This window comes from Primulina eburnea, chromosome 15 (genome assembly GCF_022965805.1).
Source record: "Primulina eburnea isolate SZY01 chromosome 15, ASM2296580v1, whole genome shotgun sequence".
In the NCBI taxonomy this organism is placed as follows: domain Eukaryota; kingdom Viridiplantae; phylum Streptophyta; class Magnoliopsida; order Lamiales; family Gesneriaceae; genus Primulina; species Primulina eburnea.
The window spans coordinates 28,850,079-28,868,227 of record NC_133115.1 but is presented as its reverse complement, the minus strand read 5'-3'; the positions used below and the strand labels follow the sequence as shown (position 1 = coordinate 28,868,227).

The 18,149-nt window shown below is 33.2% G+C and overlaps 2 protein-coding genes across 2 annotated transcripts; one reads left to right on the top strand and one right to left on the bottom strand.

Moving 5' to 3' along the window:
• Window positions 1-3,279: 3,279 nt before the first annotated feature.
• Window positions 3,280-5,121, bottom strand: LOC140814698 (transcription factor TCP8-like). The gene has a single exon (XM_073173765.1). The coding sequence runs from the start codon at window positions 5,084-5,086 to the stop codon at window positions 3,587-3,589; it is 1,500 nt and encodes a 499-aa protein (XP_073029866.1). The 5' UTR covers window positions 5,087-5,121; the 3' UTR covers window positions 3,280-3,586.
• Window positions 5,122-14,309: 9,188 nt separating this feature from the next.
• Window positions 14,310-17,243, top strand: LOC140814532 (COBRA-like protein 6). Its single transcript, XM_073173552.1, has 6 exons — window positions 14,310-14,712; window positions 14,828-14,910; window positions 15,161-15,614; window positions 16,102-16,255; window positions 16,332-16,603; window positions 16,893-17,243. Exons 1-6 carry the CDS (start codon window positions 14,613-14,615, stop codon window positions 17,174-17,176), a joined length of 1,347 nt encoding a protein of 448 aa, XP_073029653.1. The 5' UTR covers window positions 14,310-14,612; the 3' UTR covers window positions 17,177-17,243.
• Window positions 17,244-18,149: the final 906 nt, after the last annotated feature.

The window sequence follows — 18,149 nt, the reverse complement described above, 5'->3', positions numbered from 1 at the left end:
ATACAAAGAGATATTTTTTAAAGTAGCTTTATGTAGATCCTCATAATCAAATTTGACCTTAAAAAATAAGTTAATTAATTAAAATAGCATTCTAAGTATGTTAAATTCCAAACATATCTTTGCATAAAAATTTGTTAATTATTATTTTTACTTTCTCTATATTATTTTGCATGAACATAAACATAAATTAGAATATTATAGATTATATTAAATTGATCAAATTTATACGTAAGTAGATACTATTTATTCTAAACACTTATAATTTTTTTTTAAAATGATTAATATTTACATTTTCATATGGTAAGCACATCTAAATATTAACTAATTTGTCATATTAAATAAAATTTTTATATTAAAAAATTATTATGTTTAACTAATACACATGATTTTTTTTTTGAATCAAAACAACAAACTCTGTTTATTCTTAGTTGTCTTGGTTATTATTACCATTTATTATTGTTATTTCAGGATTATTATTAAAAATATATTATTCAACAAAATCATCATTGTAGTATAATGCAAGCAACCACATTATAATTCTAATAATACAACTATTATTATAGAACTTGTTATTATTATACCACAATTACAAAAAATTACTGGCAATTACCTATTCAAAAGTGGTCGTATGAAATTTGTGATAAAATTAACGTACAATATTAAAACTTGAAATAAATTAAAAACGTTATCAGAAATATTACAAAAACAAAATAATTTCAACATTCACAAAAATATAATAAGTACCTTACACATAAATTAGAAAAAACAAACTACGAGGAAAAGAAAAGTTCAAACCGCAATAATTTAGAAAATGCTTGTTGCTAGAAGCGCTAAAACAATTTTCCCCGCAATTCTGAATTACACATCACAATATTGAAAAAACAAAACAAATATTTTTAAAATAAAATTATTTCAATAATAAGAAAAATATATAATTACCTACGTGCACGTAAATTAGAACAAAAAAGAACTAACATTGCTTCCTCAAAAAAAAAACATAAATTATTTCAATGCAACAAATTAAACTCTCCAACATTGCTTCCTCATAAGAGCAACATAAATTATTTAAGCTCCGCAATTTATAGCAGAAAAAAGCCATAAATTAGGGTGAATCCGGAACAGAGTACCACATATTCACACACACGTGTGGCAGTCAACTCCCGAATCAAAAGATTTCTTCTATTTTTTTTTAATAAAAAATTATATTTAAAATTTAATAGATAAAAAAATGTTGAGTAGAATCCGTATCAAATTATACTGGATTGTAATAGATTCATAAATGTTTTAGAATTAATATAAGTTTATATATATTTTTTATTTTTATATTATTTAAAGAAAACAACCTATTTATGTAATATGTTGATTGTTCTCATTATCCAATAAAGTTCGAGTCCCGCTGATTACGAATAGTTATTATAATTTATTTGGTAGACTTAGTTGTTTTTTTGTACTTTTGTGGTCCTGTGATAAGTAAGTCTCAGTCAACACTCAAGATCTATAGATAATGCGAACAACTGCATTATATCTTTGTAATTCGAAATCATATCACACTTCCACTCTAAAAACAATTATGTTAAATTCGAGATTGAAATTTGGGTTTAAAAATAAAATATAGTTTTTAGAAAATAAAAATTTCAATTAAAACAACGGTTTAACCCAAAAATTAAACTAAATAAACAGCATATGTTTGTTTGCGGATTGTAAAAAGAGAGGATAAAAACTTTTGTATAATTCAAAGTTCAGACCGTCCAAATGTAGCCAATTGACAAATTAAAGTGGTCCAAGATTTTTAAAAATAAAAAAAGGAAAAACAAAAGTGGTACAAGATATTTGTTGTTTTAAAAATTAATACATTTTTTTAGTGGATCTCGATAAGAGATAAAGGAAAACATAAAAAATAGGAATACAAATCTTTTTTATGATTAAAGTTGGACCAAAAGAATACACTTTTTGAAGAATATTTTATTGGGTAAATTGCTTCTGAGAAAATTTTTATTCACTCGCTGATTAAAAAAAATTTATATACTCCTTGAGCCCAATTATCCTGAAAATATGTACAAAAATTGAATATATATATATATATAAACTCCTTGAGCCCAAATATCCTGAAAATATGTACAAAAAATTGAATATATATATATATATATATACAAAAGAATACACTTTTTGAAGAATATTTTATTGGGTAAATTGCTTCTGAGAAAATTTTTATTCACTCGCTGATTAAAAAAAATTTATATACTCCTTGAGCCCAAATATCCTGAAAATATGTACAAAAAATTGAATATATATATATATATATATATATATATATATATATAAAATTTCAGTATCAACTGCTTCAAATTTGGTAAAAAAACATGTACTGATAGAATAAAATATTTGAATTATATGTATTTTATATTTCATCTCTCAAAAACAGAAAATTCCGATAATGATTTATACCTAATTTGAGTCACTCGATATTATAAATATATAAATCAATACGTTAATTTAATATTTTTTTATTTGAACTTTCTTAAATCAGTACTCAAACATATATATAGTAAATATTCATATCAATAAATTTAGTCTAATTCTATATTCAAAAGCTTATTTTTTATATGAGTTTCAGAATAATTAATATTCAAATATAATATATTAATATTAAATTTTCAATGTTTTGTATTTTTTTTCTTCAAAATTTTGTAATTTTTTTTTTTAAATCCCTGGTGGAAAGACATCTGAGCCTAAAGAGTGTATAATTTTTTTAAGGCAAAACTTTGTGTGAGACGGTCTTACGATAATATGTGAATCAAACTACCCAAGTAAAGGACACAAACCAAACCCCGTGACATGCTAGCTCGGACAAGTATTATCGAAAAAATCGAACACATGATCATTAATCAAATACTTATCTATCCAGCCAAATTTAACATCATTTTCGGATCTCATACCTATCTTTTAGCATATTATTTTATTAAATATAAATAAGTCTATGTTACACCTTAAATGACATCTCTAATTGATTTTTTTATGGCAAAAATTTGTATGAGACGGTCTCATGGATCGTATTTGTGAGACATATCTCTTATTTGGGTCACCCATGAAAAAGTATTACTTTTTATGCTAAGAGTATTACTTTTTATTGTGAATATGGGTAGGGCTGACATGTCTCACATATTATAATCCGTGAGACGGTCTCACAAAACTCACTCTATTTTTATTTTTATATTAAAAAGATATCAAAATTTGATACATACCAATAACCACAAAATCAATCTCCCTCCTATACACAATCACTCTTCACTCAAGAGACAAGAAAGAAACCTCAAAACATAGGTTTCAAATTCTTCGACACAAATTATAAAACATTATTAATCCTCAAAAAAAAATTACATTTTATGATAAATATTTTCACAATGCACATAACAAATACAAAAATCAAAGATTGGAAATGGATGGAGAGATACCTTTGTACTCTTCTTTTTCTCGTGGTTTCAAAAATCGAATCACTTTCGGTTGCAGGTGATTTGTTCATGAAATGACATAATTGATCAAATTTCTTATGAAATTACCATTAACCAACCTTGATTATGTGTGATTATCATTGAGAACTGGTCTGTCCATCGTCTCCGCTATCTGTAGTTTGAGCCTGATTCTGCTGCTCAAGATTTTCAGAATTCATATTCAAGTTGTTTCTTGAATATGAGTTTAATGCTGCTAAGATTCCTAGATTTGATTCCGCTGAAACCCCTAATCCCAGCTGAGATGGTTGAAGCATCGATCCTAATTGCAGCGGGCTCGATCGTCCGCTTTGAAACTCCAGGTTCCCCGAATAATTATACCTAGGCATGAAATGCAGCGGGGTTTGCAGGGCGTTTCCGCCGCCCTGTGCGGTGGGGAAAGGCCAGATCTGGGTCGTCTCAGATGGGGCTCCTGACGCCGTCGGGGAAGAGGACGTTGGGTTTCGAGAACTATCGCCACCTCCGGCTGATGCCGTGAGGGGGAGCATCCAGAATGTGCTGCCGGTGGTGCCGCTGCTTTGGGAAGGTGTTACAGCCCACATGGCGGTGGTGGGCATCATGTTAGTGTGTCTGATTATACTTCCCGGAGAATGCACAGCGGCGGCAGCCACCGCCAGTTTTTGTGTTTTCTGTGCTTGCATCACTTGTGAACTGTTTTCTGATTTGAATTGTTTGTGTGGAGGCGAGCTGGGGCCTTCACCATGTGAATCGATGGCTCCTTCTTTGAACAAATCTTCCCTGTATCTCTTCTGCAAGTAATCCGTTGCTTGCTGAACTCCGCCGCCTACAGATTCCGAATTTTGAGCTGCTTGTAAGAGATGGGAGCTCTGCTGCTGGTGATGAAATCCTAACATCTGTGAAAAACTCTCTTCGTAAGGGTGATGAGCTAACCCCAGCGCGCTATGAAAAGAATGGGGCATGGATTTTGACGGAGGAGCCGAGTGGGTGGAGCCGCTGCTCCTGAGAGAGATGTTAAGAGTAGAAAAATTCGCCGGGATTGTCCCAGTGCCGGTGGCGGCTAAGATGGCCGGTTCCGCCTGCTGGAGGAGCCACTCAATCGTTTCACCATCCGATTTGTGACCCAATTCTCTTGTCAACTGAAAAACCCGAGCAGCACAAGCCGCAGGCATGCGGATGCGCCGGCCGCGCCCGTCGACTTTGGTGTGGCGGTCTTTGGTAGGTTTCTTAGCTGGCGGTGGAGTCCCTTGTTCTGCCGGTTGTACCTGCTGCTGCCGATGTTGTACTCGTTGGGCTGATTTATTGGATGCTGGATCGTCAATTAGGTCTTCTGATCTGGTCGCGATTGCTAAGGAGGCGTCCACCGGCTGCGTCGACTGGGATTGACCACCGCCGCTGTCCGTCGCCGCGGGAGTTGTTGGGGCCGTGGAATTAGCTCCAAGTAGACCACTACCTGGTGTACTGAGGGCGGATAAGGAAGCCAGGTACGGTGGCGTCGGCCACCCATGAAGGCGGTGAACAAGGTGTGGCGGAGAAAGGAGGTGGTGGGAGGAGGAGGCGGCGGTGGGATTGGCGGTGGTGGGTTGTTTCTTATTAGCTTGTGTTGACTCATTGATTTCCATAGGGGGTATAAAATTATGCCGGGGGGGTTCAATTTTCCTTGCTTCCTTTTACCTTGTCTTGCGATCGGTCATTCGTTACAATTTTAAAACTCATTTTCATATAATAATAAAACCCAGTTTTCAATTTATTTTATTTATTATTTTGTATTATTCTTTTCTTTTATTTTTCTCTTTTAAGATGATGATAGAACTTGATGTCTCTTGAATTATAGCTCATCATCTGATAAGACTCCAAGCCCATTTCTAACAAACGTTGGGTAGTTCATGGTGGACCTCATATGCTCACTATATTAATTTTTAGGAGTCTTTTTATCTGCTCTCTCGTCTATCCTAAGTACCTGACTTGAGCTTCCGAAAGACTACGTCGAGACATCCTCCAGACCCCCTTGTAATGATTTTCTTTGTGGTTTCTGGTCCAGATTAGGTCCGATGTTTGAATTCGGGGTAATCTCATCTACCAGGATCGAACCTTATATTTCTAGTGAGTATAAAAACTATACAGTCGTTATTTTTCGATATACACCAAATAAGTTTCAAATTAATCCAATAATCTATAGTCCACGTTAGTTAAATAAATCATATCAGACATATTTTATATGAAAAACTCCTAAAAAATATTGCTATAATTTTCTCTTTCTTTTCTTTTTTCCTATAATGAGAGAGAAAAAGTACCACATTAGTAGGGATGACAATGGATCCGAGTTGGGACGAGTTTGGCCAAACTTGGGACTCGCCTTCCTTTATACGCACTCCGCGAACTATGTGGATCCAATCCGAGTTGGACCCGTCAAAAATATATAATTTTATTTTTATTCAATAAATTTTTAAAAAAATTAACAAATCATTAAATTTATATGTTCAAAATTATATTAATGATATTCATGATAAAAAAATTGTATTATCACAAGTTAAAATATTTTGATTTGTATTCAAATGATAAAAAAAATTTGTAATAATATATTTTCATATTACACATATAATGATAAATTAAAATAATTTCAATAAAAAAATTTTATAAATTAAAATTATAGATGATTTATTAATTATTTAGTCTAAAAAATATAATTATATCACTAATAATATATATACATCTATATTTTAAATATATAAGTATATTTTGGCAGGACGAGTTTGATCAAATCTAAAACCGCTCGGACTCGTTTGTAGATCCACTAGACCGGACTCGTTGTCATCCCTATCCATTTGCTAATATATTTGGAGGACGATTGGATCGAAATATGTATAGTTTATCTTTCTCATAATTGATATATTGCATCGTGAGATATTTAATAATTAAGCCATCGAAATAAATAATCAAATTGATTCAATTAAATACTCTGGATTGATTATCTTCACTTCGACTATATGTATTATACTGACCTAATTACATATGTAGATGAACTAAAATGTTCGTAAGCTATTCATAGTTCGATTCGATAAAAACTGGTTTAATTACGCTCAGTAAGATAAACGAATCAAAATCAAGCTTTACAACGTTCAACTCCTTAACTCGTACAAATTTGTTAGTAGCTAGGAGCACAAATCAACTGCTAGATAAAAAAAAATAATAATAATAATAATAATAATAATAATAATAATAATAATAATAATTTTTATATTTGAATTATAGATTTTATATTTTTACATATGACAAATATAGAAAATCTATTAAATTTATTTATTAGAATAAATTTATAAATTTTAATAAAAATATTATAATTTTATTTTTTTATCTAAATATATAATTTATTTTCAATTAATTTAATGAATATTTAAATTTATTGAGCCATGAATAAATTTGTTAAATAAAGATCGGCATGATCCTAAATGAGTCGAATTCAAGCATTCAAGAATTCAGCTCTCAGCTTCATTCCTTCTCTAAAACTAGTTCCTGGTTTTGCGTCTTGCTACACTGTCTATACATGTATATCCTAAATTATAAACACGAGAATAGAGTTCTTTATAATAAGAGACTAAATTTTGAGCGAAATATTTACTTTAATTTGTTACACATGTGGTGGTCCTTGCAATTGGTGATTTCCAACGAGTTCTATGATATCATCGTCTTATTGTCACTCTCTTCCTCATTTCAAAGGTTTTTATTTTGTGATGAACTTCAATATTAATAAGACAGGACTGGTGCGATCATCAGTCTAGAACGAAAATGTACGCACAAGGTAAGGAAAATAAGTGTTTTGCCCTTTACAAGAAAACAAGCCCAATAAAAAGGATACTCAGAGGAATACTTTTAGGGCCCACAAAATCCAATAAATCAGAATATTTTTGTCTCCACTACGAGACGCTTGAACGTTGAAAATATCTAGGCTAGAAGTATCTTTGCAATATCTAAATTTCAAAGAATATGATGATATTCTATTAAAAAATGTCCAAATGATTTCAGCAAAACAAAGAGATAGTTTTAACCAAACACATTTATGAAACGCTAGGACTATGGCATATTTTTCGAAGAATGATGCATAAGCTAGTAGAGAAGATATGTTTAACTTGTTAGCCATAAACTCTCTTTATACATGTGAGTCATGTCTAAAAGAAAAAATTGTCAAAGTCCATTTCCTAGGGAAAGTAAAATGTGCACACTGACTAACCCTCCCTCTGAATTTTCAAGTGGTTATCATTTATCGAGTTGATAAATATTCGGTTATGGTTGATACCTTTAGTCTTTTGATCCGAAAAACCATGAAAGCTCTACATACTAGTACTGCACTTTTATTCTTTTAACAATTCCACAAGGGTCATTAGGTGGCGATGTTGAGTGTATTTTCTACATACATAGAGTAGATATTGTAGTCGGAGATTCACTGCTCACTTACATGTGTGGATATCTTATGTGATTTGATGAGTTAATAGTGCAAGGAATATCTAGTTAGAGTAAGACATGTGCATTATGTAAAAGTGTTTCCTTAGTTGCACCTATGATGATACGATGATTACTAAAATATAGATCACATTGTTATCGAATTCATTTGTAACTTTCAAATATTGGATTGGTCATCGGTCATTTCTACTCAATTTTTTATTTTTATTTTTAAAAATCAATAATATTTATATACAATAATTTTGTGAATTAAATAACTTACATGTTAATTAATAATAATTTACATTCTTCAATAAAAAAAATTAAAAAATCACAATCCAAATTTTACAAAGACAAGCTAAAAATAAAATTATTCATTATAAACAAATGACCAAATTTTAACTCATCACTTAATCATAATTTTAATCACAAAATAGATCAATCAAAGTAAATATATTATTGGTTATACATCATTATTTCACATCCTATAAAATTAGTTTAATAGTCACAATATGATTTTATCCACGTATAATCACATCCGACTAATACTGTCGATTTTGTGAAGTTGTAAACCAAACCAAATCAAATCGTTATTAATTAAAAACCAAATCTAACCAAACCTAGGTAGCAGAAAACTTTTGTACTGTATTTGATAACAAATTTTACAAACCAAACCAAATCACATCTTTGGCACCCCAAACCCAATTATTGGATTGGTCACCCGTCATTTCGGGAAAGTTTAGACTCGAAAGTCGTCGATACACTCTCAAATCTGTTTTTTAGTTTACTCCGATTGTATTTTGATTTCATGCAGTCGCTCATCACATTTTGCGCTGTACAGATAAAAATTTGATGGGTCTCTATTGTCATGGTTAGAGCTTCTCTGTATTTAAGGGACCAACATCCAATCATTCGGCGTACACAATATTTATATTGAGTGCAATAATTGTCCCTGCTTGGTAGAACGATCGAACCTGTGATGCTTTAGCTGCTGCGGTTTAAAAGATTTGAGTTGCACCATTACCACTAGCTATAGCTTTTGGTAAAGCGGCAAGCGCTCGGTCCTATAATTGGTATCAGAGCCAAACCAGCAAGGAGTGCAATTATTGAGATAGAGATTGTTGGGTGCAATAATTGTCTCTGCTTGGTAGAACGATCGAACCGTGGTGCTTGAGCTGCTGTGCAGTTTAAAAGATTTGAGTTGAACAATTAACACTAGCTATAGCTTTTGGTAAAGCGACAAGCGCTTGGTCCTACAATTTACTGTCATGCCAAAGGTGTAAATTCAAGAATCATTAAATTTTGAATTGTACCTTCTTCATCTTCTTGACCCAATAAATATTTTTTTACAAGGTGAGTGAATATATATAATAATTTTAGAAATTAACTTATACAATGAGATAGAAGTCTAACTATTGATTTAATTGGACATTTATCACCAAACAAATGTAGAGGAAAGGATTAAAGAATTTGGTGGAATCAGTTGGTATCTACGACCACAATCTACCACCTAAAAAATTTAATTCAAATATTTAAGCTTAAACTTAACAAACTATACATTTTTAAATACATATATAATCAAGTTGCATCTACATGAAAAGATTCGATTTCAAATTCGATCTGAGCTTAGAATGAAATAAGCCCAGGTCGAGCTTTAATAACGCTCAATTCTACTCGCTTGCACCTCCATTCTGGACAAACCCAGAAATTTAACATTTTTGTATATATATTTTTTCAATACATAAAAGATTTTTTTTACTAGTTAATATTAATAATATATTTTTGTTGGAGCCAATTTAATTTATAAATAAAAAGTAGACTATTGACTTGACAATGCATTTCCTACATCCCATTAAGACCTTGTGTCTCAAATCTAAAATAAAAATTGCACAACCAAAGTGTACAACAGGACCCCTCCTATACGTGGCCTCTTCTCATTTACTTGTTCCCATTAAAAGAAATCTATATCAAAATCAATTCGTGCAACATTGAATGTTGTATGAAGATTTGCTAGAAAACTAGATTTTTTTCTGATTCGAGCTCGAGACCACCCCCAACAATCTGATTTAAAAGCAACATAAATAAAAATCCAAAGGAAAAATTAAGAAGAAAACATATAATGTATTCTATGGATAACTGCGAAGTGCGAAGTTTACGGGAATAATGAAAAGTAAAATAATTTTGAGCTTGCATTCGACTAGAAAGAGTTTTAAATCTCGATACTCTCAAAATACGGTTAATATAACATTTGAATTGACTCAATTTGTTTGGAAACCTAAACTAGATGATTGGAACATCAATGGCCTGATTGGTTGAATGCAACCAACAAAACTACACAAATGTTTAACAGTAGTTTTACCAGATGAATGCTCGAATTTCATGCCGATCCCACACCTAAAACAAATTGATATGATCCTAATAATAAAATTGATAGATTTTCTTGATTCGAGCTTTGATTAGCTGAAGAAAAAATAAACAAGAATGAAACAGTGGAGAGATTTTGGGAGAATTTTCTAAGTCGTTACGTTGGACATCATACTCGGTCTACCAGATGGAGTTTAACTTATTATGGAACTATACGATTGCCATACTTTCTTACCCATGGCCAGCAAATTGATAAGTGTGGTGGAAATGCTATTTGGTTTTATTTGGAAAAAGGGTGGTAAAATTTTAATTTGAAACTTTAAAGTTTCATTTGAATTGAAATATTTCAATTTGAGAGAAGGAAATATTTCAAATGACTTTACTTAGTAGGAATTTGAAATCTATTGTATCAAGCTAATAATAAGTTAAAAATGTAAAGGTATGGATATTAATTCCATGGATTCTAAGAGTGTTAGACAGTTGTGATGGATTTGAAATCCTTCAATGCACCGTGTAAAAATTTTCATACAAATAACCTGGCAAATACCTTCACAAAATAGGATCAACTCACATCATTTCCTTCAATTTCATCTCACACCTAATGCATCTCAAATTTCCCACAAACAATTTCCAATTTCACTGTTTGATGCAATCTTTTACGACCAACACACGTGCAAAATATATATTCATCTCCCAATCAAAATTTTCTTGCATCAACACCAGGTATGCTATAAATTAAAGAGGTGACACCAACAGACATGCATGTATGTTATCAATTCAATATCATCATTGGCTACCAATTACTAATCTTGCGTCACACCATAAGCTACTTCTCATTTGACGCACATAAATAACAACGCAAATACGAAACTAAAAAAAATTATTAATCTCATCGAACTAAATTAACCAAATACCCACCCTTATACTAAAATCGTGCAGTGTTCCCATTCACTAGACTGTAGCTTAGAAAAACGAAAACGACACGATTGTAACATGGTAAACAAAATGAAAAAAAAAAAACAAAAAATAGCATAAAAAGAAAAAGAAAACTCCCCTCAATGATCGTCATCGTCCTCCATGTCTGGTGGTGGTATTCCAACCTCATGGTCATGTGGAAAAGCATATTGAAACTGGAATGTAGGGGGAAATGCCAACGGTGGCTGGTGGGTAGTTCGATGGATTAATGCCATCTATGTGGCCATCCTTTTCAGCAGAGAATCTATCAAGGTCTGATAAGTGCTGCTCACCATATGATATTGTGACTGGTGGTTAGTGCAAGCACACAACTCATCAATCCTATGACTGTTAATGCATTGATGGGGTGATGGACATGGTGATGCTGGCTGCGCCTGAGAGCTGACCCCGACCCAAGTGGTCCAAATTCAGGAAAGTCTGCAAGGATGTTATCCAACTTGTTCTTCCAGGCTAGAATCATCTACTGACCTCATCGACCACAACCACTCATCATCATCATGAAATTCAATGCCAACACTGGCGCATAGCTCAGTGATGATCATGGGGAAGTACATCACATGATTTTGTTGATGCTCAGATTAATTTGAGAAAAAAATAAGTTTTCCCACATTGATTGGGATCTGAGTGTTAAGATTGGAACTTGACCCCAAAAGCTAGCTCAAGGGTTGTCCAAGCCCATATATATAACTCCAAGGTTATTTATCCAACCGATGTGGGACAATTAACACACCCCTCTCATGCTCAGGAATGAATATCTGGAGCGTGAAGTTTACAAATGACCCAATTATGGGCAGAACGGGTGGCCTAATTATAGGCAGTCCAACACATAACGGTGGAACCCGGCTCTGATACCATGTTAAGATTGGAACTTGGACCTAACTCAACCCCAAAAGCTAGCTCAAGGAGAGAGGATTGTCCAAGACCATATATACAACTCCCAGGTATTTTATCCAACCGATGTGGGACAACTAACACATCTCCTCACGCCAAGGAACGAACATCTGGAGCGTGAAGTTTACAAATAACCTAATTATGGGCAGAACTGGTAGGATCTAGCGATAGTCCACGAGATTTCTAAGATTTTGAAACGAAAAACGAGAGAATTTAGAGAGAAAAAGAAAGATGGTTTAGAGTGAAATGTGAGAGAAAGAAAGCAAATGAGAGGGAAAAGGGGGCTGCACGACGTGCTGGGTGGATGTTTTGGAACCAGACGACTCCAATTTGTGGCTCAACTGTGCCACCCATATAATGCTTCAACATCTAGGCATTGATTATAATAGTCCCATATTTTTCATCTTTGAACGTTATGGCACCTGATGGGAACACCTTGGCAATCACAACTGGTCCCGACCATCTCGACTTGAGTTATCTGAGAAACAACCTGGAGTTATAAAGCAGAACTGTTTACGCCATCCTTGAAATTTCTCGATGTGATGTGCTTGTCATGGGCCTTTTTAATGCGTTCTTTGTATGCCAATGCCAGATCGTAGGCTTGACTTCTAAATTCATCTAATTGGACAAGTTGCAGCAACCGCATTTCACCTGCAAGAGCAAAATCAAAGTTCAGTGCTTTAGTTTTCCAATAAGCTCTATGCTCTAATTCAACTGGTAGATGACACCCTTATCAAATAGTGACTTATATGGTGTAGTGCTTATAGGTGTTTTGAATGCAGTTCAATACGCCCATATAGCATCATCTAACCTCAAAGACCAATCTTTCTGACTCATGCTCACTAATTTTTCCAAAATTCTCTTGATTTTACGGTTATAAACCTCAACTGCCCACTCGTTTGGAGATGATATGGAGTGGAAGGCCTTATGTGTGACACTATATTTTCTTAGTAATTTCTCAAAAATTTTGTTTCAAAATAGGTGTCATCATCACTGTTGATTGTTCGTGGTGTACCAAATCGATTAAAAAAAGTCGTTATAAATTTCAACACCACTTGAGCATCATTCGTCACAAAAGCCTTAGCTTCTATCCCATTTAGACATGTAGTCAACCGCTACTAAAATTTATTTTTTTGTAAAAGAAATAGAAAACGGATCACATGAAGTTTATTCTCATACATCAAATACTTAACACTCAATGATGTTATTCAATGACATTTCACTGAAGATTAGAAATGTCACATGTTTGCTGGCATTTATCGCAAAGTGATCATCTTTAAAAGAACATGTAAATAAAAGTCATATTCAAGTATCTTAGACGTTGTTCTAATTGGTTCAAAGTGACTACCTACCTCACGATCATGATAGTGGCTCAAAATCTATTCCATTTCTACCTCCGGTACACATATTATCATAGAATATGCACAAATTCTGAACAAAAATGGTTTCTTCTAAAAATAATATTTAATGCCAGAAAGAAATTTATGACATATCACAAGTGGAAATAATAATAAATAGTGTAAAAGTGTTACATAATTATATAGTTTAATAAAATAAATATTTTTTGAAAAAATTGAGAAAAATAGGAGGAACTATATAGTAAGTGGGAATATTATGCAAAAATTTTATTTTATATATTTTTAGAAAATCGTTAGCCAGCTATTGTATTCTTAATGTGGTTAGTCTCGACTCACATTACTACCACACGTCTCTGTTATTCTTATACCTCTTTTGTAAGGTTACATAAATGATGTTCAAATTTTGTATTCTATACATTGAATTTTATTACTATCTTAATTCATGAAATATATATCAATTATCGTAAATATGAATTAAGAAATAAAATAGACAAAATAAAGAAGAAATTTATGACATATCACAAATAATATTTCTAATATTTCTTCATCATTTATAATGTTTCACGTTTTATTTATTTTGGAAATATTTATTTGTAGATATTAATTATGATTTTATTAAAACGGGAATAAATCCAAAAAGAATGAATGCTTAAAAAGAGAGGTGTTTCAAAGATCAAAGAAATTATACCAGAACGGCAAGCATTTGGTATGCAGCAAAATGTGTGAATTTTAAGCCAAAATTCCCGCAAAGACACGTTCTTTGCTTCCTCTAAATATGGCAAGGAGAAGGAATTAACGTTTCTTTGCATTTGCCACCCCATTAATTGTGTCATTTATTGTTAAATCCTCCATTTTCGAGGAAAAGATTGATTATTCAAAGAAAATATTAAAGAAGATTACTAGAATTAGCTCTGATTCTATTTTTTGTATTGTATACATGCATATACGTGTTCACACTTTTCACTCTCTCTCCAGCACACACAAACCTCCACAGACATACTTTTGTTGTCTGAGGTTTATTTTCGAGATTTTTAAGGATTGATTGATGATCGATTTTCTTGAACCATTTTGTGGGTACCAAGAAATTTGATTTGTTTTACCACCTATTTTCCCCTTCTAAACGATGGATTGGATTCCATGTCCGTTTACTGTCAAGAACAGATTCTTGGATTTAATCTTGGTTGCATCACTCATCTTTAGCACTGGTTTGGTCTCAAGAACATGTGAGTTCTTGTTTTTTGCCTGAAATTTTTGGATTTTCCATATGAAATAATGGGTTGATTGTGGGTTTATGATCCTTGATTGTTTCGTTATGTTGAGTTTTCAGTTATAATGCAGATGGTTATGATCCATTGGATCCCAATGGGAACATTACTATCAGGTGGGATGTCATCGTGGACTCGGGTGATGGTAAACAATATGTAAGTATACCAGTTCAAGCACAAAAAATGGAAAAAGAAATGTATTTTATTGGTTTCATTGGATTCTATTTGATACACCTCGAGTACCATGTTTGAATTTAAGATTTGTGTTACTGAGGTTAATGATGTGATCACGACAAATTAATCGCAAGTCGACTTAAGGTAGTTTAGGGATGACACATATATGACACAGTACCAAGGAAGAGAAGGATAGATCATGTTTGAGTGAAATAGTTTTCTTGTTTTCCAGGTACATTTGTGGATAGTAAACTTCCAATTATTTCGACACGTAGAATTCCCGGGATGGAAGCTAAGCTGGGCATGGCCGGGGGATGAGGTTATATGGTCGATAAAAGGAGCTGAGGCAACTGAACAAGGGAACTGTTCTGCATTCAAAGTAAGTCTGCCGCCTCATTGCTGTGAAAAGGAGCCAACTATAATAGATCTTTTGCCTGGTGCCTCATACACCAATCAAGCACAAAATTGTTGCAAAGGGGGAGTGCTTTCATCTATGATTCAAGATCCCGCAAAATATATTGCTGGTATTGAGATGGAGATTGGAAGTTCTGGAACTGATGGTCATGTGCCTCAAGTACCTCAGAATTTTTCACTTGGACTTCCTGGATATACGTGTTCAAATCCAGTCCAGGTCCCACCTACTAAATTTTTTGAAGATCAAGGACGTAGAAGGAAACAAGCGATCGGTAAGTGCAGACATGGAATTTGTTCGTGAAAGCATGTACTTGTTGTGGCTTGTGAGGTGTGGATCTAGCAGGGATGCGATCTGGGCAGCTTTTCTAGTCCCTTTTGATATGAGAAGCTTTTCTCAGCCCTGTACTTCACGATTTTTAAGACTTTTTTGTTAGTGCAAATAAAGTTCTATTGTCGAGTAACAACAACCATCTCCACTGTTTTGTGTGGCTGTCTATCCGGCACAGGGGTACAAATGTTACCATTACAGTTCAAGATATCTGTGTTGCACCTTCTTGTAGTTTATAGTACATCAGAAAGCCCTTAGTCCTAAATTAACATCAAAGCTAGACATGTATTCGATTTATATGTGTTGCAAATTGGAGCAATTGTTGTCCGGGGACTGTTGACCGATATAATTTGTTCCTAGGTGTATTCTTTGATCTCCTATGTTGCATAATAATAAAAACTCAGACAATATTTTGTGTAAATTTCTTGCAGCTACATATAATGTGACCTGCTCTTACTCCCAGTTCCGAGCTGCATCTGCACCAACATGTTGTGTTTCATTGTCAGCATTTTACAACGAGACTATCGTTCCTTGCCCAAAGTGTAGCTGTGCTTGCCAAGGACAAAATCTATCATCTTGCCTTAGGTAATTTTCTAAAAAAAAATATCGACTACCCTCCGTGGTGTAAATTTATACTAAAAACACCATCCATTCTCTGTAGGCCAGGGGACTTACCTCCAGTGCTGCAGTTACAACCCAACGAACAACCAAGGCCAGTAGTGAAGTGTTCTCACGATATGTGCCCCATTCAAGTGCATTGGCATGTAAAGCAGAGTTACAGACAGTATTGGAGAGTGAAAATCACGATTACGAATATGAACTATGTCAAGAATTACAGCCAGTGGAACTTGGTGGTGTTGCACCCTAATCTCAAAAATGTTACACAAGTTTTCAGTTTCAACTACAAGCCACTCAACCAATATGGCAACATAAGTAAGTATACTTGATCTTTTCTTGACAGAACGACGTTGGGACAGGAATTTGTGTTCCTTTTCTCCCAGGCCGCCAAGCTCCCCAGATTCAAATTCTGCCACTAGTTTTGTGGGAATAAAAAACTGTGACATAAAACATGAATCTTGCTTTTAATTTTTATCTATTTTCCTGTTTCCTTCTTATCAGTTACTTATATAATCATCCCGCTTACAGTGTTAGGGAACATGTGATAGCAAAAAAGTTCCCACCCTTTATAGAAAAATACTTATATATCGATTTTTTTTTCCAGATGACACAGGAATGTTTTATGGGATTGATCATTACAATGATATGCTACTACAAGCAGGTGTAAAAGGCAATGTGCAGACAGAAATGCTGATGTACAAGGATCCCGAAATTTTCACATTTAGAGAGGGGTGGGCATTTCCAAGGAAGATTTCTTTCAACGGCCAGGATTGTGTAATGCCCTCACCAGATGATTATCCAAGGCTCCCAAATTCATCTAATTTTAATGCACCATTATCAACCTTCTTCATGGCTTTCTCACTTTTATTGTTTCTACTGAAAATATAAGTACTGTCATAAATTATTTCGATTTAATGGATGCTTATTTAGAGATTTATTTGAATTATGAGACTTACACATATAGAGTTCAAATTTTGATTTATATATATATATATATATATATATATATATATATATATATATATATATATATATATATATATATATATAGTGAAGTGCAAGGGTGCAGGGTTTTCGTGGGCGCCAGCTCTGTGTAGTTTTCTTTTATTTTTTATTTTTAAAAAAAATTAAAAACTCAAATCAACAAAAAATGCCTTTAATTTAGAAACTAAATTCTCCACCTACCGTCTTCACCAATCAGAACAGAATGAAAGAAACACACCACACGGTCGTGAGCGTCAAGTGAAGGTGATTCTGGAGATCTCGTGCAGGCTTTTTCCGGACATCTCAAATCAGAAGGTAAATCGATGTTGTTGGAAAATTTCTTATTTCCGGTAGAATATGTGCGTGAATGTATTAGAAAACCTCGGGTATAAAAATATGTGCGCGAATGTAAATCGAGATTGTTGGAAATAAAAATTGGGTTCGGTGTATATGTGAATGTATTAGAGAACCTCAAGCATGAGCCATTCTTATCATTAAAAAGATTTTTCGAATTTTTCCTTTTTTGTTGATTTGAGTTTTTAATTTTTTTCAAAAAAAATAAAAGAAAACTGCACATGTGGCGCCCACGAAAACCCTGCACCCAAGGGTACAGGGTAACAACACTCGTATATATGAATGTACTAGGAATGTATACGTGCGATGCACGTAGATAACTAATAATGAAATATATAATAATGAGATTTAGATAATGTTAAAATCGAATAACATATTGTTTATGAGTATTTATCAATCTAAATATATATAAACCACAAAAAATGAAAATATATTATGACAATAAATCATATATATATATACACTTATTCATATGACACTTTCAATCCGTGTGATTATAACATAATGACATCTTTCTCAAATT

Excerpts from the sequence above, each read along its gene's own strand:
- LOC140814532 (XM_073173552.1), top strand. The coding sequence starts at position 14,613 with ATGGATTGGATTCCATGTCCGTTTACTGTCAAGAACAGATTCTTGGAT. Across the intron at positions 15,615-16,101 it reads TAGAAGGAAACAAGCGATCG|CTACATATAATGTGACCTGC; the intron begins GTAAGTGCAGAC and ends AATTTCTTGCAG. Across the intron at positions 16,256-16,331 it reads AATCTATCATCTTGCCTTAG|GCCAGGGGACTTACCTCCAG; the intron begins GTAATTTTCTAA and ends CATTCTCTGTAG.
- LOC140814698 (XM_073173765.1), bottom strand. The coding sequence starts at position 5,086 with ATGGAAATCAATGAGTCAACACAAGCTAATAAGAAACAACCCACCACC.